This window comes from Zootoca vivipara, chromosome 1 (assembly GCF_965207765.1).
Source record: "Zootoca vivipara chromosome 1, rZooViv2.hap1.1, whole genome shotgun sequence".
In the NCBI taxonomy this organism is placed as follows: Eukaryota; Metazoa; Chordata; class Lepidosauria; order Squamata; family Lacertidae; genus Zootoca; species Zootoca vivipara.
Window position 1 is genome coordinate 100,391,120 of NC_142582.1, and position 13,496 is coordinate 100,404,615.

The 13,496-nt window shown below is 39.6% G+C and overlaps 1 protein-coding gene across 2 annotated transcripts in view; it reads right to left on the minus strand.

The window, feature by feature from the left end:
- Window positions 1-454: 454 nt before the first annotated feature.
- Window positions 455-13,496, minus strand: part of HEATR5A (HEAT repeat containing 5A) — a 57,993-nt gene continuing 44,951 nt past the window's right edge. For both annotated transcript variants that reach the window (XM_035109925.3, XM_035109897.3), the window contains 12 exons: window positions 12,501-12,682; window positions 11,954-12,022; window positions 11,498-11,677; window positions 10,871-11,102; window positions 9,438-9,686; window positions 8,714-8,841; window positions 8,345-8,492; window positions 6,904-7,176; window positions 6,510-6,734; window positions 5,245-5,396; window positions 3,433-3,646; window positions 455-2,641 (listed from right to left, as the gene is read on the minus strand). In XM_035109925.3, coding sequence (XP_034965816.2) covers window positions 2,343-2,641; window positions 3,433-3,646; window positions 5,245-5,396; window positions 6,510-6,734; window positions 6,904-7,176; window positions 8,345-8,492; window positions 8,714-8,841; window positions 9,438-9,686; window positions 10,871-11,102; window positions 11,498-11,677; window positions 11,954-12,022; window positions 12,501-12,682 — 2,351 coding nt within the window. In that variant the 3' untranslated portion in view covers window positions 455-2,342. The remainder of the gene's footprint in view (window positions 2,642-3,432; window positions 3,647-5,244; window positions 5,397-6,509; window positions 6,735-6,903; window positions 7,177-8,344; window positions 8,493-8,713; window positions 8,842-9,437; window positions 9,687-10,870; window positions 11,103-11,497; window positions 11,678-11,953; window positions 12,023-12,500; window positions 12,683-13,496) is intronic.

The window sequence follows — 13,496 nt, forward strand, 5'->3', positions numbered from 1 at the left end:
TTACCTACACGTACCTTTCCTCCACTCTTTCCAGGCACAGTCTGCAATTTAAAGCTCTGTCTGAGCACACACACCCCTTTTTTTTGCTCTTTTCCCTGTGGAAACCTGCTCTTTTAATAGGAGCAAACTTTGATGGAAAACATGGATTGATGTTTGCTCTGATTCAGCTTTAAAGAGTGGGTTTTCATGGGCAAAGCCTGGAGGATTTTTTATTTTTATTTTAAAAAAAGCTTTGGCACAGAGCATTTAAAGATTCTGCTTGGAAAGAACATGGCAAATGTTAACTGTGGATAAGCCTATAGAGAAGTTGAATGCCAGTGTATCCCAAATGTGGGAAGGAACAGAAGTAATAGTTTAAGAGACCAACTTGTTTAAAAATGTACTTAAGGCAAGGGTTGTAGTTTTAAAAAAAATTTAAAATCAGGTTTTATTAATAAAATAGCAAGCACACCAATTTAAGTGAAGAAAATTAGCTTTATGTAAATTAGAAAAATGACTTGTTAGAATTTTGTTCAAATGGTCAATTCTGTACAATTTACAATTTTACATACAAAATGTATAGCAAAATACAGTACACATTCCTGAGTCTCAGTTCTATGGATGATATTTTTTTATTTTTCTACTAATTATTAAGATGGAAATACTGTAAATATCCTAGCATTTGGTTTATTTCAGATAATACTGGCACAAAAAGGCAATGGTCGCCAATACAATTCTTAAAACAATTAATAGCTCACACTATTAGTATAGGCCTCTATACTAAAATACAATCCACTGCCAAGATGTAATGTTTTGTTTATTCCAATGACTCATTTGCAACTGAATACAATACAAGCCCACTTTAATAAATCTCCCTTTGATTCCTATGCATTTGAGTCGATACATCAAATTTGCCCATGGGGAGATCATCAAATGATCATGATAGAGAATGAGGTATCTTATGCAGAGAAACTGTGCATCAGAGCAGTTTTCATATTATTAACAAAATATGAAAGCTTTAACCACCTCTTTAGCAATAGCATGATAAATTTAAGAAGATATTTCCTGCCTAGGTGGGATTTTGTGGATAGTATAAGGTATGTTCAATCATACATATATGTGCTTAACTTTGGAAATATAAATCCTTCAGATAAGTAGAGCTTCATTACAGTCATGAGAACCTAAAGTTCCCAATAGTACTTCATGTGTGGATTTAAGATACACAAAAGTGATTTTACATACTTTTATGGACTATTATTATTTTATTTGTATTTATTAAATTTGTATGTCGCCCTCCATCTGAAGATCCAAAGGCAGTTCACAAGAGACCAAGAGAACATCCAATACTTTTACTTGATGATGTCGTTTGCTAAAATTAGCAGCTGGAACATGTTACAGCATTGAAAGGAATTCATGAATTAAAATTACAATTCAACTGTGATTGCAGTATTAGTATTTTCAACAACTACTGCGGCTTAGTGTTGAATAGTATCCCAGATTTATGTATCTGAGCCTAGTCAAACGATATTCCAAACCTGGAGCCCTGGTGGCAACTGCTGCCCCCTGAATTAACACTCCACCTTGAGCTAGCCACATTTTTGTGCCATTAATCCTAGTGCAAGATATAAAATTTCCTGCTTATGGGCAAAGATGTACATTTACCATACTCCATGGGAGCTAAACGTGAACACGTACTCAGTAATTCATTAGTATTTTTGCTGAAGCAGCTCTCAATGCTTAACCTGCAAAACTGCTTTTAAAAATGACAAGTGGTTTGTTTTTAAGTGTCGATTGTTCCACACTGGGAACTGCTAACCAAAGTAATAATGGTAATAAAAAGCAATATATGGGGGCATGGATGGTTCTGTTACATTGTGCATTGACAGATCGGACAGGATTTCCTTTGATGTATTTGTGCTAATATCAAAGTGTGAAATAAATAAGCATGTCAAGGTTCCTACATATCTAATAAAATCTTCATTAGGTTAGAATGCTGCACAGTGCCAAGAAAGAACTTAAAGAAGCTAGTAACATGGTTAAAAAAATGATATAAAGTCTGTCTGCACCCTGATTGAGCAGGAGGAACCCTCTTCTGGATTGGGAGCTGTGAATGCAGAGCCTATGGGTTTCCCATGTCCATATACAGCAGTACTGGCTGTGAATGTAGTTCCTACTACTGACTGAGTCAGTGTGTAGGCAGGCACATGCATGCACATCTCTGGAATTGGGTTATAATGTGCTGATTTTCAAAGTTTAGCAGAATGAAATTAAAATTAAAACCCTACTTCATTACAAGGGCAGCTAGAAATGAAAAGGGGCAGTTTGCCGTGTTTTATCAAAGTGCTTAGGATTTAAAACATTATTCACAGAAAGTTGGTCTTTAGCTGAATACTTTTCCCAGGATTCTTGGAGTGCCTAGGTGTTGCCTTGTCCTTGATGCTTTCCTGATTGCCCTTCACGGCCGATTCAAGCCTCGCCTTCATTGGCGGAGAAGAAGCCATTAGTTTTTTGAAGACTAAGGAATATTGTGGACCAATCTGCATCAGGTACTGTAAAGCAAACTCATGAAGACTCCTTGCTGAACTCGTAGCTGATCCTAGGGCGTTCTCGTCCAAAAGAAAAGAAATAAGGATTGGGAGAAAGCAAGCCACTAGCTGAGCTCCTGTGAAAAATGAAAAGCAAATGATTAATACCACTAACTTCACAAACATCATTTAGGCTGCAGTTCAAAACATAACAGCAAACCCCACTAAACCCAGCAGGATTTGCTTCTAAGTAACCATGCACTGGATTGCACTGTTAAAATCATTGTTGCAACTAGTTATTTAGGGCTCCCCCCCCCCCCGCTCTGAGTGCCCTTCCTGGGGCCAATCTCAATGTGGGAGCATGGGTGGGTTTTGAATTTAAGCCCTTGGAAGGGGCTAACAAGTGGCTTTACTATGACAGAAGAGCCTTTACTTCTCCCTGCCTCTAGCAAGTACCCTTCCAGCTGCTTGCCACCTGACCTTCCCACCTTTTCTTAGTGGCCAAATATCTGGAATCAAGCAGAGAATTCCTCCGAAGACTATTTATATACAAAGAGATTGTCAACAACAGAAAAAGGTAAATGCAAAGTTATTAATGGCATTTTAAAAACCAAGTGATACAATAAAATGTATTTTTGACTTTGGCTATAGTCTACAGCAGGCATCCCCAAACTTCGGCCCTCCAGATGTTTTGGACTAGGGTTATTGTGCTCAGAAGGTTTTTCCAACACTGCATGCATTTGCTAGATTAAGTAATAATTTAAAGAATACTTTTAGAAGTAGTCTCCAAGTGATGAAATGTTAACACATTAGCACTGTCATGAGTCCTGAACATATTGTCACAACTGAAATTGCATTAACAGAGACATATTTTAATTAGCAACCGATTCCAGACGTCAATCTATTTTGCCCTACAAAAGACACTTACGATGTTCCTCCTCGGCGAGAGCTATAACAGCAGCCACGACTTTTATCCCTTCCTGAATAACCTGAAGTTCAGCAGAATTCTCAGGCTTGACTTTCTCCGTTTCCTGCAGTTTGCAAACAATTGATGACGCCAGTGAATGAATGTAAGGATATGAGATAGTTCTATTTGGATACTGGAAAATGGTAAGGAGAAGTTGGTAGCATTTAAGTTGCACCTAAAAAGACAAAGGAAAATTCCAAGTTAAAACACAAACATGTAGTATTAGAGAGCACTGCTGAACTGCATTTGGGGGGGGGTGTCCTGTGTATCAGTACATTTATCAGAAGCAGAAGAAGACTGCACCAATGTCAGTAGCAAGATCTGCTTTCAGATATGGCAGGAAAAGACCAGAGTAAACTAGGAGTATTAATGCAGGTGTGCTGCCAGATACCAGCATATATGAGTACACTGTCTTCTTTCCCTCTTTCTGGTAGCTGTAAGCTGTTCTATGTGCAGTGACCTTGAACTTAGGGACTCCATATTGCCCAAATCAAAATAGAAATGCTGAGATCCGTACAAAAAAAACACCCCAACCCTTCAGTATCAAACAGAAGAAAGCATACTTTTTAGCTTTTCCACAAGATGTACTATATTAGATATCCCTGACCACTGGTCCTGTTAGCTAGGGATCATGGGAGTTGTAGTCCCAAAACATCTATAGGGCTGAGTTTGCCTATGCCTGGTTTAGTGGTTTCTAAAGGTAGAAAAGGTAATGAACATATCTAGATAGACCATCATTTCATCCAGTTATCAAAGTCCAAGGACTCGTCTTCTCAGATGATGACGCGATATGAAATGTGTAAAAATTTATTTCTATGCAGCATGTTCTTAATGATGCTATAAATAAAATTGCATACCTGCCTGCAAACTTTTGCCACTTGTTTAAAATCCCAAAATTTAAGACTAGGGGTAGGCAATCTAAGGCCCATGGGTCGGATACGGCCCAATCGCTTTCTCAATCTGGCCCGTGGACGGTCCGGGAATCACATGTTTTATTTAAAATGCATCTCTGGGTTATTTGTGGGGCACAGGAATTCGTTCATTTCCCCCCAAAAAAATATAGTCCGGCCCACCACATGGTCTGAGGGACGGTGGACCGGCCCACAGCTGAAAAAGGTTGCTGACCCCTGTTTAAGACCATTAACTCAAAGTAAGCAATTGTTAATTTGGTATTTGTTTGTATAAAACACATTTCTATACTGCCCTGCAAAAATTCCAGGGCAGTTTGTAATAATCAGTATGAACACTATCATAGCAAGGGGAAATATAAATCTGGGAGGACAAAAAGTATTGCCTGGTGCCTAAAAGACAATAACAAAGACCCCAGGTGTGTCTCCCATAAGAGATGCATCCCAGGTGAAAAGACCCTTTCCCCTGTAAGCCATTTACTTTACTTCAGATGGTTGAAGCAGCCATCATTCAGTGCAAGACAAAGACTTGCCTTCATCATGGGCTGAGAGATTTTCTACTGTCTTGCCCTAGAATTGCCTTAGTGATAATCAGTGGGCTCTGCTGCCTAGTAGGCAGAGGCTGAATGTCGACACCAGAGAAGACTAAGGATGAGGAAATTTCACCAGAATAAGTGTTGCCATGTTATTTCTGTTCCTGATACCAAAGCTGAATGTGAACTTTTATTTTGAGAATCAAGCTGCTTTGAGGGTCTCCAAGGCTATACAGTGAGATAGAAGCATTCTAAATAAACCATTCAAGGCTGAACATAAAAACATAGCAATTGTAGATTTCTAAAGAATGAAAACAATATGCAGGACTTACAATAGGATCTTTAGATTCCATTGCTGACTGAAACTTTTCAATGCAACACTTCTGAAGGCACTCCATGGTAACAACTTCTGGACTTGTAGACAAAATGAATATTGTGACTGCAGTCAGCAAACTACCTTCATCCAATTCTTGATGAGCACCATCTACCAATTAAAAACAATCTTAGATTTGTGTTCTGAAACTGGTGCATTTCATCAATCAAAATACATAAATCAAGATGCTAAGATCAATTTTATCACAAATCAACAGATTTTTCAGCTAAACACGGTAGATAAACATACATTTTTAAGCATGGAGATTAGATACTCTTAAGAACTTTTACTCAACACCAACTATTGCTGAAGAGTGTTTGAGCCCTCCTTTTCGGTCAGATTTTTTTTAAAAGTAAATTGTATGCATTTGCTTTGTATTAAAAAGCTACAATATAGAGCAAGGGTGGATAACTTTCCAGGACCTTTTTAGTCATCTGCAGTTAAGAAGATGCCATGGATGAGACCTCTGCCTAAGATCATGGAATGTTGTTGGCCAGCCCAAATAATGGGCCAGACAGACCATCTGTCTTAACATGACTGCTTCATCTCCATTATTACTACTGCTACTGCTACTATGTATCTTCCAGAGCTGAGCCTTACTCAGGTGTGCTCTGGGAAGCCTCAACTCTGATTAAGTCATTCCTCCAGGGAAGTCCTTTGGGAGAAAAAGAAGGAAAGGTGTGAACAATGAGCGGCATCCAAAGGCTTTTGAAAAAAAAAGAGAAGAAAAGTGAGTAGAAGGCAGGAACAGAAGGTGCTCGGCTCTAAAAAGATGCACAACATCAAAACGGTAGAGAAAGCAAAGATAGGTATGGAAGAAGGGTCTGACAAGGGGAAGAAATGTGTGTAAGCCAAGTTCTGCCCAAAGTGCAGTGGGATTGAGAGAGCAAACTGAGCTGTGAAGAGAGCAAAGTAGGGACTCTGGGTAGAGGAGGCAGCAAGGTCTAAGAAGCACCATAAAGGGTGAAGAAGCCAACTCCCTACCTTCTTCAGCAACCCAACTGTCACATATAAGTTACCAGAAACTTGTTCAGATGCCAGAGGTTACCTGGAACTTCATTTTTTGTATCCAGACTGTATTAGTACTAGACTAAATGTTGCATACTACTTACTAGGAATCACTCATTGGTATGGTGTTTATGATATTTAATTGTTGGCAGACCTCATCCCCCACTCTTATACTGTCTTGAGTTACAGACCAAACACCTTCCTCAGCCTTAATACCTTGATCCCAAAAGTTAAGAATAGTGACCAAAGCACTGCGGAGCAATTCGTTCCAAGCAGTTCGGCTCTTCTCTGCCCGGGCCATGGGAGAAGACAGCACTCCTTTAAGAGCTTGTAACGATGAAGCAACAGTCAAAGGCAACTGGCCTGTGGGTAATTTCACAGCAGTTTCTCTGAGAACTCCAATAATCAGATACAAGATAGTAGGAAGAACGGCAATGCTTCCTGTAGGATATGACAAAGGGGTGATGAAAATATTATGGTTAGGAAGAAATACCTTCTGGTGCACATTATACAAAGGACAAGTATTGAGCTTGCATTCCTAGAATGGGAGAATCACTCCCTACACTGCTTCTATCTTCCTGGCAAATGAAACATCTTGGGAGCATCCTACCTTCTGGTGAGCAGACTGCAGGAACATCAGAGAGGATTCCTAATGCCACTGATACTAGTCTGCTTCCATTCTCCGATAACAACTGAGGCTTTCCAGATGTAATTCCAGGGCTGCCCGTTATCTTAGGGTTAAGCTGAGGCAACTGCCTTACGAGAATGCACACACACATCTCCAGGGTTGCAAAGACTAAGGACTTTCCAGGTATCAGCCCTCCTGTGTCTTTGCCTTCTCCAAACTCCGGCAAGGTTTCCTTCTCTTCAGCTCCGTCATCAACTAAAATGGAAGGACAGAGATAGATAGGAGTGAGGTCTTGTCAGCATATAAACACCTGTGCTGAGAGGTCTCCACTTGATCTGCTACCAGGCTGAGTTCAATGTGTTAGTATATAAAGCCCTTAACAACGTGGAGAGCAGTTTACCTACAGGATCACCTTACTCCATATGTACCCACCCAACTGCCTCAATCGGCAGAACTGGCACATAATACCTGCACCACACCTGAAAGATCTTGACCTTTTAGTGTGCTATGGAACTCCCTGCCTATTGATATCAGGCAGGCACCTGCATTGTATTCCTTTTGGCACCTGCTGAAGACATATTTATTTAGCCCCAGCACCTTGGGCTTCTTTGGGAAGAAAGAAACAACAGTTGTTTCACTTGTAGGGTATGAATGCCAACTGTTAACACATGCTACAGTGGTACCTCTGGTTACGAACTTAACTCATTCCGGAGGTCCGTTCTTAACCTGAAACCGTTCTTAACCTGAGGTACCACTTTAGCTAATGGGGCCTCTCACTGCCGCCACGCCACTAGCGCACAATTAATTTCTGTTCCCATCCTGTGGCAAAGTTCTTAACCCGAGGTACTACTTCCAAAGTGTTAGTAACCCGAGCTACCACTGTATATTAATTCTGATGCATACTATGCTTAACAGCTATGTTCATTATTAAAAGGAGGGGGTGGTTTAAATTACCATCACTAACTAAAATAAACCTATATGGGCTCAGCTCCCATTCTCAGAAATAATCTAATGCAGGGCAAATATGGAAATAAATTAGAAATACAGGTTAAAAATCTACTATTAGCATTACGCTACCGGTGAAAAGAACCGCAGCAATTTATTTATTTTTACCTACGATGGTAATAAGATATTTAGCCAATTCTAACACATAATAAGAAGGGCCCTGCTTAAGGGTGGCAGGAGAAATTTGAGCCAGAGAAGAGAGAAGCATGAAACCTGCGTGGCTCGCAACTCCCAACCGTTTATTGTATGAGATCTTGCTTGTTTTTAACTGATGTTGGTTTTCTCCTGTTTGTTTTCTTTTTTTGTATTTTGCTTTGTTTTTATGCAGTTTTTATGTATTGTCTTCAATTGATTTTATGTAAGCCACCTTGTGTGTGGAAAGCCAGCATATTAAGTTAAATGACAACAAGAACAATACCTTCTGCACTTCTACGTTTTTCCTTGACATGTTCCTGAGCTGCAAAAAGAATCTGTCGAACAACTTCTAGAGCAGCAAGTTGAATGTCAGGGGACTCTCTTGTCACTATAAGCCGATGTAAAACATTCAGCAGCTCAACACTCAGCTCCTGTATAAAGGGAAACAGGAAAAGTGTGGAACACACAATGCAGCAACACACATGGTGAAATGTATCACAGAGGCTATTTCAAGCGGCCTTCACATTATGTCATGAGAAATCACAATGAGAGAAAACAAAGGAAGCAATTTCTTAGAGATGTCGGGCAGAAGCAATTATTGTAACACTGAACAATTCATAATTCATACTTAGGATTTTCAAGAGATTGTTACCTGATCGCCACCAATCTTAGACCTTGGCCAAGGAACATCAAGCAGCACTCGTAAGGCATGTAGGCAAGAAGTAATATTTTCCATGCCTGAATCTGACCGAGGAGAACATAGAAATTCCACACTAATTCCTAAGAAGAGAAGGGAGAAATTATGCTGTGAACAGAATCAGAGTTGAATTTCCAATAAAACATCAGTCAATTGACTGGCCACTGAAATTTGACTTGTGCTGTTGTTATCCATCTTTTGGTGCCAGCTTTTTGCACCAGGCATTTGAAATATGATTTTTATTGGGCCTGTGCTCAATATACTAATATATATTAGTACTCTTCCAACTGTATGTTTCAGTTTTGTTTTGTTTTAAATTGTTATTCACCCTGAGATCATTCAACATGAAGGGCAGATTGGAAATCTTTTAACAAATAAGATATAAGTAAATAAAATTCTAGTTCCCAGAGACTGGGAGAACTGGGTTTCAGATCCTCTGACATTCTGGGTTAACAGTTCTCAGTTAGATGGGACAATTAGCTCAAATAGATGGACCACTGGCTTGATTCAATGAAATAATGGTGAAATTCTGTAGTAATCCCATAAAATGCAGCAATTTTATCAACAGTAGCGTATTAACCACTTCGACATGTGCCTAACAGCTCATACTGATTTCCCACAACAATCGGAAAAAATACATGAGAAAATAACACCAGGAAAAGTTCATGCATTTACTAACCCAAAACAAGATGAAATCTATCAGTGTTCACATCTTCAGGTGATTTTACAGCAGCTCTAGATGTTGAATCTTGACACATTGTAGTTGGGGTGACAGGTCGAGAGAGATTAGATAGACCTTCATCTGCGTCACCTACAAGAAAACCTGTGCTGGTAAGCCACAAAGCTGTTGCATGGAGAATCAATGCCCAGGAGTTTTGATAGTGTGGCCTTGAATTTTCAATTGTCTCTGCAGTATAGAAAGCACCACCTACAATTAAAAGCAACAAATGTTTAGCATATTCCAAACAGCTCAAGGTATCTTTGTATTTACTACTTTAATTACACTTTTTATGGTTAAACAATGAGGAAGGTTTGGCTAGTTATTCTTTAAAAGTAATATTCACAAATCATCAAAGATGACTTCAGTAAACTTCTTTTTAAATTCTGCAATCTTACAGGCATCTTCTCACTCAATACAGTTTCAGCTGTATTGTTTTTAATATTCGGTTGGAAGCCGCCCAGAGTGGCTGAGGAAACCCAGCCAGATGGGCGGGGTATAAATAATAAATTGTTGTTGTTGTTGTTGTTGTTGTTACTTATGCATCCACATTTTTAAACATTTCATTTTAATTTTTTGCTGACAACATGTTACTGGCTACGTTCTGAGCCCGGCCTTGGCTGGGGAGGGCAGGGTATAAATAAAAAAGTTGTTGTTGTTGTTCGTTAATTTACAGAATCAGGCCCAAACTATGTGGCATCAAAGTTAGTATGTATTTGCAGAATGTATTTTATGTGTACAGTCAAACCTCGGTTTATGCCTACCTCGGCGAGTGTTTACATCCGGGTTCTGTGGCGTCAGATGCGCAGACGCGACCTGCGCAGTGCGTGCGTGCGCAGAAGCACTCTATTGGTGCTTCATGCACACGCAGAAGCGTGCCTTTGGCGAGCGACTGCTTCAGCGAGCTACCGCCTCCGCGGAACGGATTGCGGTCTCAAAGCGAGGTACCACTGTATGTATTTAGATGAACTGAGTCATGGGGTGGGGAAGGGTGTGTGTGTGTGTGTGTGTGTGTGTGTGAGAGAGAGAGAGAGAGAGAGAGAGAGAGAGAGAGAGAGAGAGAGAGAGAATTCAACAGTGCTTGGTTTGTTTTTGGTTGTTTGTTAATCTTGTTTTGTTATGAGTGCAACAATGCCTTGTGAATCTTATGACTTGTGTTGTTTAGCTTATTTTTAGTTAGTTGTGTTGTTAATAGTGTTTTACAGAAGGTGGTTGTTTTACTGCTGATTTGTAATTTTTTTGCTGATGATTTGTTACTTATTTTATATGATTTATGTTGTAATTGTGATGTTCTATTATTGTTATCCTTTGTAAGCCGCTTTGTGACTTGTGTGAGTGAAAAGCAGCATAGAAATGAATGAAATGAAATTGTATTGTTCTATTTGCCTGCCTACCTTCAGCAGGAAGTTGAGAGGCAAATTCTGAAGGCAAAGTTAAGAGAGTATAATCCTGGAGTGCAGCAAGCCAGAGTTTGCTCAGATTGCCCAGATCTGCTTGGACTAGCTCCAGAAGTTCATCCACTGAAGATATTTGATCCTTGCAGCTCTCCTCTGTGATGTTTATTACCAAGGGTGGTCTGTTGACATCGCTTTGCTTTTTCTGCCTTTCCACTGCAACTATATAGACCTGTTGAAACAACAATGTGAAAGGACAGTCTCGTCGAAAGGCCACTGAATATAGGGGCAAAACCTACTGGGAAGTGTTGCTGAGTTGTATGCCGTTTCCTTGAATAAACAGTTAACTTCACTGGCAACTGACTCTGCTTCTTCGTGCATCTGACTCCAGCCCTGACAACTGAATGGACCAATGGTCTGACTCAGTATAAGCAAATAGGAATGTTCTCCAGTAAGGAAATAGGAAATGCTCCCCAATTCCGTGAACATCAGGGTAAAATCCAGATGTTTTTGCCAAACACCACAACTCAAAACTAGATGTTAACCCCTGTAGATATTCAAATGTCTATCCACAAATTACAATTGCAAAGCACTAGTGCCACCATAAATATGTATATTAAAAAATACCTCTGCCCAAGCTTTCAACACAGCTAGGATCTCCATAACTGATGTGCCTTCATTGTACAGTTGACTTTGGGCTTCTTGTCCCGCCTGTATTTTGGTCAAGGATGTCACAAGCAATTGATGAACCCTCTGAAGGTCACTAGGGTCACTTACTACACCACTTGCTATCCAGGCACTGCAAACCTAGTATGATACAACAGCAAACAATATAGTTATTTTTGTAATGCTACAAAACACTATGCCTGGGTTTGTGCTCTCTTATTTACTTACTTACTTAGGTTATTAGCTTTCTCTCTGCTCTGGCAAGCCCATTATGCAATTATATTTAATGTTCAGAGGTGAAGCAGTCTCTAATATTAATTTTAAAGAGACAAGATAAAGATAATCTTTATCAAGTTTTACCTGTGATTGGTCAAGAGTTGATGAAATTTGAATACATATAGTTTTTTTAAAACTTGCCTGGCATGCTTTTGCTGTTACATCAGGTGGTGTTTCAGAAGTAAAAGCCGGTCTAAGCGCTGCACCAACCTAAAATAAAATAATTTGATAACATGCTAAAAAATATTTGAATATTCTGAAGAAACTGGCCCAGTTAACATATTCTTACAAATCTGAGTATGATTCTCTTAAAAGGCAAAAGGTGCAACATGCAGAATTATTCCTAATAGTTTGCCAACTTGATGAACATTTCGGGACCAAGTTATACATTTCAGCTGCCACAGAGGCTATCTGGTTTCTGCTACTCTTCATACTGGTAATTTGGTAAGCTATGTTATAGTAACATATGTTATAAAATATTTTCCAAAATAGGCCAGTTCCACCACACATTCACAAAACCAGCTCTTGATTCACTACAGTAATGGCTATTGTTATAAATTCTATTCAGCCTGTGTAGTAAGACGCCAATAATATATTCCTTTATAACACGTTTTCAAGTGCAATGTAGAGTTAACTCTTAATATGCATTTTATTTTTCAAACGCTTCTAGAACCAAAAGCCTACTTACATTTGCTTGATATTGTTCCAGAATCACATGACCTGGGAACTCTGGCTCCGGCACAGCAGCAAACTTCCGAACAAGAATTAACAACATCTGAAGGCCAGAAAGACGAAGCTGGTCACTGTGATCAGTGGCAGCCATAAAAGCCATGCGGATCAAGTCAGCTAAGTGCAGTACTAGGAAATCATCTGGTGGGGTGGGGAAGGCAAACATCATTTTGTTAATATGAAAAATGTATTTTAGTGTGGACACTTAAAGCATTGGTGCCTATCTCCCACCCCCTCTTCTTTCCCGTCCTCTGAATTGTAACCTATACATAAATAGGCATCATTTCCTGCTGAACCAGGAAACCACCGATAACAACTGCAGATTGTCAACATTCTGCATAGCGTCAATGTTTAGGTGCAACATCTGGAAAAGTTTGCTTAGGTAATATTAACTTCCAGGGATAAAGCTGTGTTAGTCTGTAGCAGAAGAAAAACAATCAAAGCGTTTGAGACATCTAAAAGATGTAACAAATTTATTATGGCATTAACTTTATGGACCAGATTTCATCAGAAGCGTCAACCATTACCCTATATGGAAAAAGCAGGCCAAAATGGTCTTGAAATATAAAAAGCCCATGTTAATTCAATTAAAGTTCAAATGTCTGCAAAATAACACAATAGCAGCGTTGGATGACAAAATCCCAGGTTTACTCTCCAATCAAAAAAGGCTCCAGAGTAGTCTAAAGCCACAAGTTATAAAAACATCCCCTACCCTGAGGATTAACATCTAAGAGACATTACAGAAAAAGGAGGAAGCATTGGGAGGGAGGAGGGGGAAAGGCAATCTTGGGCATTAGTTCATAGTTACAGAGTTACTGAAAATGCCCAGCTGGAATGGAAACAGTTCAAGGAGAGGATGAGCAAAATGTCTGGCCTTTCAGCAGAGCTGGAAGAAAGGATCCGTAGAACCATATCTCTCTCCTATAGCCTGATGGAATGGCTACTGCTAGATGGC